Source organism: Glycine max, chromosome 7, assembly GCF_000004515.6.
Source record: "Glycine max cultivar Williams 82 chromosome 7, Glycine_max_v4.0, whole genome shotgun sequence".
NCBI lineage: Eukaryota > Viridiplantae > Streptophyta > Magnoliopsida > Fabales > Fabaceae > Glycine > Glycine max.
The window spans coordinates 34,522,822-34,535,939 of NC_038243.2; the positions used below are offsets into that span (position 1 = coordinate 34,522,822).

A 13,118-nucleotide genomic window follows, 5' to 3' on the forward strand; every position below is an offset into this window, starting at 1 on the left:
GTGTTATAATCATCAACATCTAATAAGCTTATGAGACCAAAATATGACAAAGAATGTTTCCAACAATCTAATTCTCACGTTAATCTAGTAAATCTTGTCCTATTCTTTATATATCTTTATGATTATCCAATTGATTCAAGAGCAAAGCGCAACCCTACACATTCGAGTGATATCATGGAGTATTATATAAAAAATCTTTCCGACCATCATTAATAAGCAAAATACGAAGGTTATTGGCATTTAATTGAACAATAATATATTAAAATCAACTAGATATTTCGTGACACGAATATACTAAAAGCACACTTAATTCACGATAATAAAGTAATCAAACATACAATTTATAGGTACGAGAAACAAGAGAAAGACACACATTATAATAATAGATAAATTTTTAAAGCACGAAGCAAGGAAATATAACACATCAATTTCACAACAATTTCGCATCGGAACATCAATTGGTTCGCCAAACACAATGAATATGTGATTAAAAGCATGCGAAAATAATTGAATTTCATAAAAGGTATGTCAAACCCAAATGTAAGTAACTTATCCCTTACCTCTAAGCAGGCTCACATGTGTAGTTTGGCAGCGATAGCGGCGTCTCTACTAAGATTCCTCAAACTTTTCCTCTGGTTGTTTTGTTAAGATTTCCAAGCGTTAGAGAGAAAGATAAGGAATTGAAGCCTCAATTTCACTATCTCTGTGCGAGGGACATATATCTCTTTACAGACATTATTTCACAAACTCCAACGATGCGAATGTGCAAGAATGAGTTTTAAAGCTGGTGTCCAAATTTCAGGACAATCCAACGGTTAACAAGTCCGGGATAGATTTGGGTGTATGCGGGGAAAAGAGAGTTTTAGGAGAAGAAGAAGGGAAAACAAATTTTAGAGAAAGAAAGAGCGTAAACATAATTACTGATCTAATATGTCTCTATTTATAGCTAGGGTTCTGAGTCTACTATTTATTCTATTTTTTTTCTTTATTATACTATTTCATAAAAGTGAGCTCTATTTTACTTCCTATTAAATAAATAAATAAAACATCTTTTTTATTTTCTAAAAATACATATTTATTTTATTTACATTAAAATCATTATTTTAATTAATAAAACTATTTTTTCTTATTTATTTAATTACAAAAATCTCATTATTTTCTTAAAACTTTATTTATTTTTAAATAAACCCTTTTTTAATTTATTTTACAAAAGAGGGATATTACATTAATCTTCATGATGGAATCCTAATTTAGGTGGAAAGAACAATTTAAAGATTGATAAGTTGAGAATGATTTGCTACTAAAATTAAAATTCTTTAATAAGCACTTAATGTTTCACACAAGAATCAAGATAAACACTCTTAAAAACTGTCAACAAAGTATTTAAGAAGTTTATTTATATTTGTTACTAATAATCCTAAATTAGATTCAATGTCCAATAACTCATGTAATAATTAAACTTAAAAATACCTATAAAAAGTCGTGAAAACTCATTATAAGTTCAAAAATAGACCCAAAATATAAACTTTATTTATTCTGTCCTCTGGACAAACAAGCAACAAAATACATTGGGTGTCTTTTATGACAGCTAAATTTGTTTAATACGCCTAAGCACAAACAAGCAACTCCTTTAGTGCTTGCTCTCCCTATAATCTTTCATCAAATTGAATTACAATATTGAAAAGTAGTATCATTAAATTGATCAAAATCAATCAATTTGAAACTACTATTTTATTTGCCAAAATCTTCAAACAATACATATAAGAAAAACAAAAATATAGCAAGTTGTACGTAGGGAGCAATTGTCTCATGGCCACTGCCAGGAAGGACGAAACATAGGCATCACGGCAAACTTCATGGTACCGTTATTGCAATGGAAGCCGTTTCGCTCGCCACAGGCAAAGTAGTGAGGCTGCCACCTCTTCAACACAAACTTGAAGCCCTCTCCTGTGCCTTGCGTGGGATTTGCCAACATCTTAGCCTTTTTAATGTCACACTTCAAGAAGCTCCCAAAACTTTTGAACATGTACACGCTGTGTGGGAAACTAGTGGGGTTTGGAGCATCATATTTGAAAACTGCATCACAAATTCAATCAACTCGTGCTTATGTGTTAGCATGTGGCATAATTAATCAGCACGACATAGAACCCAATTAGCTTTACATACTTCAATGGCAACTAATTATTCCTTTTATACTTACAAAACATATTTACATGCATTTTTCATATTTGTAAGAATTAAAAATAAGTAATTTAAATATGACTAGGAGTTTACAACAACTGAGACATCTTATTTAACTAATCAAGCTAAATCCCTAACTATTTACATGCAATTTGAGTGTATATGAAAATATAATGGATTCTTCCCAACTTAATTATAACTAATATTGAAGCTATTATGCTCGTATTTTACTAGAAAATCTCACCCAGAGTATCGTTGAGGTAAAATGGGGCATTATTGAAGGCCCAATCGGTGTAGTTGAAACCGTAGTGCCAATGCTCAGAACCACCCACGAGAATCTGCCTGGATTGTTGTTGTGTTTTGTTTTGAGGATGATTCCCAAATCTAGACCACCAATCAGTGTAGTTGAAACCAAAGGACCAGTCCGTATTGGCCATGCTCACTGAAAACATTGAAGCACTTATAACAACTAGTATCATCACTACATGTCTAAACTTCACACCCATGGTATTGGTATATTTTCCTATATATATAGTTTCACAGGAGCGGCTCAAAAACAAGGGAATTATTGTACGAAATGTGAAGTATGATTTGCTATGTGTTGTTGGTACAATGGTTGAAGTTAATTATGGGTATTTATATAGGGAGAGAGAAGGGGGGAAAATCGAGCCAGCGAGTGATGAAAAATATGGTGGTGCAAAATGGCCAAATCAACTTCTAATTTTTTAGTTTTATTTTTAAAATTTGTTGGTTGGTATACTACAAATTGAATAGTTGTATGTGCGTGTGTTTCCCTACGTTTGGCCGGTCAACTTTTGTTCCACGCCTGGCCTCTTTCAAGGAACATGTGTTAGGCCTGATCGAATAAATAACTAATACTGTTTTTTGTTAGATAAAGGAAAATAGCGAGGAGATTGTATGTTCGTGTATTTTGAACTATGACAAAAAAGAAAAAGAAGAGATGAATTGAAGCCATTATCTAAGTGTAAATTAAAAGGCATGATCTCATTTTCTTCACACCAACAATTTTTATTCTGCTACGTACATACTCTTGTATGTGAGGAAATATTAGTAAATCTCATATGGTCGAGCATTTTCCATAGCGCTAGCTGGTGCCATGCACCGTCTTTTTTTTTCTTATCCTTTTTTTTTAGTTGCTAGATAATGCTATTTTTTTTTCTTCAATTAATTTCTTGATTTTTCTCATACATTTCCAACACAACGTTATTCAAATTCACATCACACTATTGATACTAGTTTTTTTTCTTTCTCTCGCAATAAAGGAATTTACATCACACTATTATTGTATTATTTCTATTATTTTAATATTGTATTCGATTACACTAATCAACACAATAAAAGTGTAATGTTTAATTAAGTATGTTATTGTATTTTTTTAACCTGATTAGAAATATTTTTAAGATATAATACAAAAGACTAATTACTTATCCAATCTCATACTTGTTCAAAATTTATGTTTTAGTTCTTACACTTAAAATTACTTGTCTTAGTCCTTGCCTTCCAAACTTATAGGAACTAAAACTAATTAAAAAATATTTGTATAGAGACAAAAATAAATTAAAATGTGTAGGTGCAAGGACTAAGGTGACTAGTTTCTAGAAACATAGGGACTAAAATGCAAAGATTATGCAAATATAAGTATCAAATGAGTATTCTTTTTTTTTTCTTCCAAAAGTATCAAATAAGTAATTAAACAATGTAAAATTAATAATAGAATGTATAATATAAAAAATAACATTAAAATAAGTTATCTAAAAATAAAAAACTACAAGAGTTTAACATTATTTTAAAAATTATAATGATCCCAAACTATATTTTTCAATAAAATAAAGTTAAAAATTATATAAAAATATCATATATACATGTTTATTTTGTCATTTTATATTCATTAATTATTTTAATAAATATTTTTTTAGTCTTTAAATTTTTATAATTATTTTTTAAGTCTTAAAATTTTTGTTTTGTTGTTTTTATAGTTTCTCAAATTTTTGAAAAGTTACTTTTAGTTCCTTTTGTTAGTTGAGTTCATAGTTTTACAATTTGTGATGATTTTTAATGAAAAAAAAATTATTTATTTTCAATTCAATTTTATTAAAAGTAATTTTAGATGATTTTAAACTACCAAAATATTTGATTCGTAATATGGTTTGGTGGTATTTTTTTTTACATATTTTGACGATTTTAAAGAAGAAAAATAAAACATGAATGCAAAATTGTGACAATTGTTTTACATATTTTGATAGTTTTAAACTATCACAAGTCATTTTTAAATAAATTAAATTAAAAAAAAATGATGGTAAAAATCTCTATAAATTATAACACTATTAACACAAAGAATTAGAGATATTTAAAGTAATTTTTTAAAAATTTGAGGGACTAATAAAAATCATATTTTATTTTGAAGGATTAAAAAAAACAATTTTAAAAAACTAAAAATATATTTAAATATTTTGTTTATAATATTTGAGCTAGCATAGGGTTTTTAAAAAAAAATATGCGATCATATATGTTTGACACGTTGTAAACAGCAATCTAAACACACACTTTATATAACTTTTATTTTCTTTACATTTGTAATGTATGTTTAAAACACACTATGAGCAGAAGGTTTAATTAAATTGAGTCTCTGATTAGATCAAAGTCAGCTTGTAATGATAATGATAATATTATTAACAGCAAAACACACAAATATTTTCTAAAATTTGAATATATTACACGTGTATTTTGTGATTATTTGATTCCTACATAAATATTCATTGTTTTGGAATTTTAGTTATACTAGTATTTCTTATCGAGTAATAAATTTTGTTTATCAAGAATAGTCATGTTTTTTTTTTCCACCATGTGTTTAAATCATACACGATAAAATTATTGTACGTTCTGATTTTCATGTATTCGTTGATTGCAAGATATTGAGCCACTTCTTGTTTTATTGTAAAGCACAAATGAAGATTCAAATTTTAATAAATAAAAATTAGAATTGAATTGAAGACACTGGGCAGAAGACGTAAATGTTAAGGAAGACTAGCGAGCCTGCCAATAGCTGCAGTATTATAGCACTTATTTATGAATTGCAGTGCTAGCCTGTTGGGATCGTGTCTGATAATCTGAGATGATTCTGGCATTTTTCCTTCATAAAACCATTGAATTTGAGTTAGATGTTCATGAGGACCAGAAAGCTAGTGGAAATGAACTAAAGAATTCTCATTTTAAGGCCTGTTTGTTTGTGTCTTTTTAAAAGAAAAGAAAAAAGTGTTTTGATGATTTGAAAAACTTGTTTAAGATTTTTATTATAATTGGATAAGTGTTTTGAGGAAAGCAATAAAAGCATAAAAGTTTCTTCTAGTGCTTTTGTCAGAAGTTAAAAAAAAGTAGTTTTTGAGGGAAAAAGCCTCTGAAAGCATTATAATGAAAACACTATTTTTCAAAGCTTATTCAAACGGACCTCTAGTCACTCAATCTGCCAACCTAAACACCCATCCCTAACGTTTTTATTATGAAAGTAATTTTAGGAAAGCTCATTCTTTTTTGGTTTAATTAAACCGTGGAGGTTATAGACAGGTTAAATAAGTTTCAATAGTTCATTTAGTTTTTTGAAATACATGAATTCTTTCAACTAGGGAATTGAATGCTAGCTCCTGCACCTATGTACTTTGTTACTCATAGAAAACATTGTTCTATATTCTTCTGGTAAATTCTGTTGGTATGTAGTATTTTGTATTTGTCTGATTGCTTTACCTCTGTTTTGTTCATATACAGGGACTTGAGAAGTATGTTCTGACAAAGTTATTTGTTCGTGTATTTGCTTCACTTCCAGATGTATTTGCTCTTGTATCTTTAAGTCGGTGGAAAAATTTACTTTTAAGTCAAGTAGATGTTTACGGTGACCGTTGTAATTCTGACAGATAAAGATGATAGTCATTGAATCCAAGCGAGAATTCAAATCCTAATAGAACATATTTGGAGTTTCTAATTTGGGGATTCAAAACATGTGAGAAAATAAAAAAAGATGATTTTAGAACTATGAAAAATAATTTTGATTTTTTACAAATACACTGACAATGTTAATTTACTTAATTAACAGATTTGACCAGGGATAAAAAAAATACATTTTAAAATAAAAAATATGTGTATAATATATTCAGACTTGAAGAGGTATTTATATAACTTGTTGTATTATTAATATTTCAAAACTAAGGGAAACTAGTCTAGTGGAGTAGAAATGTAGAATTAATTAAGTCCACAAAATGGTGGATGGTTTCATACTTAGTGTAAATGAGATACATGGCAACTTGAGTGATGACCGATGCAATGATGACGGTTGAATGGCGTACCATTACATTGAAAGCCAACCTAATATTAACTTCCTTTCATGGTTTCAAAAATTAAAAAGTAATAGTAATTTTTATTTTTCGTGTATAACAAGAGTTTGTTTTTTTTATCTAATCTAATATTATATAATTTAATTTAGAAATTAGCTTTTTTTAGTGAATATGGCTGATCAAACAATTTTTAAAACTATGAGGAAATAAACCCTAGAATAACCAGCTAACAGTAATACATTGAAATGTGGGACAATAACTCTACTTTTATCCTGCTTTTGTCTCCTTTTCTTTCTTTTTTTTTACAAAAAAAAAACAATAATAATTTGAGAGATCATAACATTTTTTTATAATAATTAAATAATCTTTATGAATAATTATCTTTAGAACTTTATAATCAAATATTTCTTATTTTTATTTTGCTCATCATAATAATAAAAAGAAGATTTATGATATATACACATAATATAATCCATACGAAATGATGATGTTATAAATCTCAATAAATTTATTCTTATAAAAATCACTTTAATATGGACAAAAAAATTATAGATAACATATATAATATATAATTTAATCTTATATGTAGACTCAAATATTAAAAATATGTAACAAATAAATAATTATGCCCTCAATGAGTATTATTGAAAATGACACTAACATTTATAGGTGGGTATGACAATGAGTAAGCTAGAACAATTTTAGAGTAAGATCTTGGAGATGAATCTTAAGTTCAAGATCTATTTTTGTCAAGATCCAACACTAGGGACATATATTGGGTCTCCAAGGTGGAGGATTGCTTCTTCCACAAGAATCCTAAAGATATGTATCATTTTTTACTCAACAACAACAGCAAACCAAAATCTAAAATTAAAAAAAAAAGGATTTGTAGCAACAAGGTAGGTGTGATGGTCGTCACTAGCAATTGTGGAACAACCGATAGTGTGAATCTGAAGAGGAGCATGCATGGAGATCGTCGATCTATGCAAGTTTTGCAAGATCGCCTACCATGGAGGCAAGATCGTGTGCTTCTTTTTAGAGATTTGTAAGATCCTTGTTGATGGAGGCCAAATCATGATGGAGGCAAGATGAGGGTGTGAAAGAGAAGAAGAGAGTGGGGTGGAGATAAAGGGCAAAGAGTCGTAGAGGGAGGGTCATTGGGAAGGGGGAAAAGAAAGGGACAGGTTGTGGAAAAGAGTAGAAGAAAGAATCATTAGAAGAAAGAATCATGGGATTTGAGAGGAAGAAAGGTATGTTAGAGAAAGAGGAAAGTGAGCGTGAATAGGAAAATTCAAGTGAGTAAGTTTCTTTTTTTTTTTTAAAAAAAAAAATCAACTTACATTAAAAGTGGAGTATATTGTAGGACCTATAAAAAATATTAAAGATCCCAAAGTAAGATGTATCATTAGAGTAAAAAGTGGGAGAGATTTTAAAATTTATGAGATCTATCACTAAAGATGCTCTAATGAGTAATTTACTTAATCTTTCCAATCCTTTTCTTTGTATACGATGTAACAAGTTTGGATATGTAAGATGTAGGTTTAAAATTTTAAAACTCAATCATATTTCAATCAAATTTTACTAGGTTTGAGAAAAATCTATAAAAAATATACCATGTATTATTTCTAAAAATTTTAAAGTAAATTACACTTATACTCCCTAAAATTTCGTGATATTACACAAAACTTCCTATTTTTCCTACTTATATATTAACTTCCTTAATTATTTTTAAAATATTACATTTACAACTTTTATACATTATATTGTTTCCCTTAATTGTTTATATTATTTTCTTTTATTAATGATCATGCACTTATAATATAAATTTTTTTTTATATTAAGATGCAATTTTAAATTAAAATTATCATTGACATGAATTTTAAATAAGTTATCACAAAAGTTAACAGACTCATCATATATAATATATAATATGCTGTGATTGAACAACTGTACAAAGTTATTTTATAATGTTAGTTCATACTTTTTTTTTTTTACAAATTGTGTATTTTTGGGTATAAACAAAGAGCCATAGATACCTGGTGAACGACAATAATTTGGTCGTCGTTTCCTCTCATTTCCCAAATCAGTTCACGCTCGTGTCATGTGCTTCTGTTTCTAGGTTCCCCCAACTGACGCAAGTAGAAAAACTTGAAAATTTGAAACAGAAGCAGAAGAAGGAAACACAGACAGAACTGAGAGTGAGTGAGAGCAGAAGAAGGAACGTAGCAACAATGGGTCCAGCGGCAAAGACGACGACGATGCGTTCGATCTCTCAAGAAGCGTTCGAAGAACTGGTGAATGAGAACATCGACGACCTCGGCATGGACCCCACCGAGGCCCTCCAAGACGCAATCCAAACCCTCACTCTCCAAGGCGTCGATCTCTCAGGTCAAGTTCTTCTTCTCTTCTCTTCTTCCTTCTCACTCTCTCTTTCTCCTAATCTCAAAACGCCGTCGTTTCGCAGGCATCGTCACGTGCGTCCCCGGAGAAACCAACCCCGTCATCGAGTGCTTGGACCGCTTAAGACACCTTGAAACCGAACCGGACCAAAACCTAATCGCGCAAGCGTTTAACACCCTCCACGAGTTGTGCGCAAATCCAAATTCTGATTCAAATTCAAATGTGGCTATTGCAACCAAAAACGGCGCCGTTGAGCTAGCTTGTTCGCTCTGTTCCAAAATTTCTCTTGCCGCCGGATCTCACGTTGTTCCCCTTGTCTCCGCATTAAACGCGTTGTCGTCGTTGCTTCACGGTTGTGACTCGTTTGATTCTGAATTTCTGAAACATTATTGCCGTTTTGCCGCTGTTCTGAATTTCTCAAGGGACTGATTACTGATTTGGTTTCTCTGTTGGAGGGTGCAGATGTTCAGAGCACGGGGGCTTTTCATCGCTGCGACGGGCCGAGGATTGTGATGGCTTTTCTGGTTGATAATAAGGGAAATGTGGAGCTTTTGAGCAGTGGATTTCGAGTTGTGGCTTCGGCGGCCACCGGAGATGAGATTGTGAAGGAGGCATTTATGGAGTTGAAGGTTGACGAGCTGATTTTGGAGATCATGTCGTTGCATAGGCACAAGGGGATCCAGAGTTTGTATGACGCTGTTTGCGCGCTTTTGATGCCCGACGACGATCGAGTTGTGGCTTCTCAGGTGAGTTCGGGCTGCTTGAGGATGTGTGTTCATATTAGTTGAAGAGAAGGAAGTATAGATGTGATAGGTAATATGATGTGATAAGACAAGAGATAGAGAGAGAAATGAATGGTGTCAATTGAGTGTTTATGTTGTAGCGGGAGTTCATATATTAGCACTCTTCTTTGGTTGTAGAAAACATTTCTGGTTTTTCATGAATTCACAAGTAAATACAAAAATAATTTAATTACAATGTAAAGGTTATCTAATCACATATTGTTATGTTTAGTAGGTTTATTGACTTTCATAATAATTACTTTGAAAGTCTTACATAAGATGATTTCTAATTGGTTACCACAACAATAAAGTTTTGTCATACTTCCGGAGTTTTGCTATTTAAACCATACCCATTGGGATCTCTTAGGGACCTAGGTTTCAGAGATTGTTTGACAATGTAAAAATGTTTATGGTGAGAGTGCATGAAAATTAAACTCTTACAAAAATGTTGTTATTTACTTAATATATTTGTATTATGAATATAGGAAACAATGAAAATAGAAAGTAAAATAAAAACAGGGTGACATTTTTGCCATTATTTATAAAATTGGTAATAGAAAATATTATTACAAACCATATAGTCCCTGAAGTGTCATGGGTGTTCATGCACACAGACACATGTAAGTAGAGAAGAAAAGAATGCAGAGTTAGAAACATAATTTGGTGAACAGTGAAAAGGATATTTCCTATATTCTGGTCTTTCGAAGTAGTTGAATTGCCAACTTTTGAGTTGTGTGTACATCATGACTTAAAAGTGTCCAATATGTTCTATTTTCAGGTGTATGGTTATGCACGGAAATTTGCAAAGATTGGAATTGCAGAAGCCCTTGTGGATTCTCTGAGTGCAGGGGTTAGCTCACATGACCTGATTTCAGCATGCATCACTTTGAGGGCCGTTGCTGTAAATGTAAGTGAAGTAAAATCTAATCCTACATTGAGTATGAAAAATTGTGTTTGTATTGAAAGTTCATAGGAAAATAACAATTGGATCAAAACAGTATAGTCAGATGGTTTTAGGTGATTTTAATGGTGACTGATCCTGCACCAACTTTCACTGTCATTCTTCTTGTCTCAAAATGGCCATTAAGAGCTTTTATGAACTGCCTTTCCCTGTATGATGTCAAATGTTGAGTTGCTGCAATGTATGCTATTCCTTTTCTTGAGTCAGATGAGACAACAAGGTGGACATTTTAGTGGAAATTAAGCTTAGGGATAATGGTGGGTGCACTTGCCTGTTTATTATATAGGACTTGTAGATTTGTCAATTGGGTGTCTTGAAGTGTAGCTTTTGCTTTTTATACCCCTTATGTTTTTTATGTTTTTCAAGATTTAAATTGGGTATGTTGGGCCAGCCTTACTAACATTGTCAAATTTAAGTGATGACACAAGTATATGCATTGCCTTAATGCCTTGTGTTATCTCTGCTGAGTATTTTCATTTTATGTTGCAGGATGAAATATGTAAATCCATTGCTGAGAAAGGTGGTATTGATGCATTACTCAGATGTATAGATGACAGTGGTGAACAAGGCGACAAAGCTGTGGCCAAAGTTTGTTGCTCATTACTTTCAAAGGTATGGGTTAAAAAAATTTCTCTTGACAGGTCACCTGGGAATTTTTTATTATTATTATTATTTAATTTTATAATTTTTCTAAGCAAAATATTTGGTTTTTCCACTGCCAATTGTTATTTGTAGGGATTGCATTCTCTCGTTCTCTGTTATTTTGATGGTTGTTGTCCTACTCTTTCTTCATGAGCAGAAAGTTCTCCTCAAACATTTATATTCTGTGTTTTAAAAAATTTATCACTTGGACCTGAGTGTGCTTTAAAATTAAATGACCTTAAATATATACATTATTTGATTTCTTCTAACTCACCTTTGATGATGTTGATTTGTTGAATGCCTTAGTATGGCATCTTTTAATTTAAATGTAATAGGATGATTTTTTTATTTATTAAGTTGAATGACTCTTTTAGTTGTTTAATTGATTAGTTAGCAGGAAGTGACGCAAACAAGAGTGCAATTGTTGGGAAAGGAGGTATGGATAAGCTAATCAAACTTTCAGCCAGATTTGCTGATGACCCTTCTGTTTTGCAAGAGGTGAGAACCTGCAATATCTATGTAGGGAGCCAGAACAAAATTACTCTCAGTCTAATTGTCTAAAACATCCAGCTCCCAAGTCCCAAGTACAATGATTTTTGTTGCCAAATGGATTTAATGATATTCCATGTACTAAACTATTCAATTATAGGATTGCAATTTTATTGTGGTGATCCAAAGAATGGGCATTTGAAATGTGGAAATGCTGTACTCTGGGTGTCTACAATGTAGTTTAACTGGCTTCTTCTGACTCGCGATATACTGGGCGTCAACATTTTATAATATTTTATCAGGCGATATCCTGGGCAAAGTTTTATCTATAAAATTCATGATATATTTGTTTTCCTTTCAGTTTGTATGTATCTGTGCATCTTGTACCTGTTTTAATTTTATTGTCTTTATTTGTTTGCACAGATTATGTCTATTATTTCGGTGCTTTCTTTAAGATCCCCAGACAATGCAGCCCGTGCCATTGAAGCTGGTGCTGGTGACCTTGCTATTCAAGCCATGGAGAAATTTCCTGCGGCACACCAAATGCAGAGAAACTCCTGTCTTATGATCAGAAATCTTGTAGTGAGAAATCCAGAGAACAGGCAAGTTTATGATTTGTGATATCTTCATTTATAATTCAAGACACACATTTAATCATAAGGTGCTTGGCATTCATTTCCGTTTTTCTCCTTTTGTAGTTTTGTAATCCTTGCCTTGTAGTAATATTTTATTATAAGCCAAGTGTGCTCATTATGGTTACCTTCTTACACTTTTTCTATTGGACAGAACTATTCTGCTTAATAATGGAATTGAGAAATACATAAGGAAAGCAAAGCAAACACATACCAACTGTAAGGATGCTGCTACAGATGCGTTGAGGGATCTGGGGCTTGATAATTACAACTTGTAGTTGATAATTTGTTTACCTCTGTATTGTCTTACAATGTAATAATACCCATCAATATTTTTTTGTTACTGAAGAAAAAAAGTGAGTGTATGACTACATATTTTAATCGTCTCGTCTCTATTCTCTACGCGAATATTGGATTTGAGGAATTCAATGTACAAACTGAGGTTGAACCTAATACTATATTTTTTTCTTCCTATCATATTATCTTCTACATGTAAATCGTTAAGCTTCTAACTTAATATTTGTATTGGAGTATAAGTATGAGATGAAATCTCACATCGAATAAAAATAAAAAAATTAACTATCATATAATTGAGAATAAAATTCATAAATCTAGATTTTAAGGTTTTGGGTTAAAGTATGATGTCAAATTCATAGAGTGAATGGTTTAACGTAGATCTATAGACATG

General features: G+C 31.3%; 2 protein-coding genes across 2 annotated transcripts; one reads left to right on the forward strand and one right to left on the reverse strand.

Moving 5' to 3' along the window:
* Positions 1 to 1,467: 1,467 nt before the first annotated feature.
* On the reverse strand, positions 1,468 to 2,786 carry LOC100785335 (uncharacterized). Its single transcript, XM_003529198.4, has 2 exons — positions 2,426 to 2,786; positions 1,468 to 2,076 (listed from the first exon to the last, which is right to left on the reverse strand). Exons 1-2 carry the CDS (start codon positions 2,685 to 2,687, stop codon positions 1,808 to 1,810), a joined length of 531 nt encoding a protein of 176 aa, XP_003529246.1. The 5' UTR covers positions 2,688 to 2,786; the 3' UTR covers positions 1,468 to 1,807.
* Positions 2,787 to 8,565: 5,779 nt separating this feature from the next.
* On the forward strand, positions 8,566 to 12,907 carry LOC100527792 (armadillo repeat-containing protein 6). Its single transcript, XM_003529199.4, has 8 exons — positions 8,566 to 8,912; positions 8,989 to 9,276; positions 9,387 to 9,670; positions 10,485 to 10,613; positions 11,157 to 11,279; positions 11,700 to 11,807; positions 12,222 to 12,400; positions 12,585 to 12,907. The coding sequence occupies exons 1-8, from the start codon at positions 8,756 to 8,758 to the stop codon at positions 12,706 to 12,708; spliced, it is 1,392 nt and encodes a 463-aa protein (XP_003529247.1). The 5' UTR covers positions 8,566 to 8,755; the 3' UTR covers positions 12,709 to 12,907.
* The last annotated feature ends 211 nt before the right edge of the window (positions 12,908 to 13,118 follow it).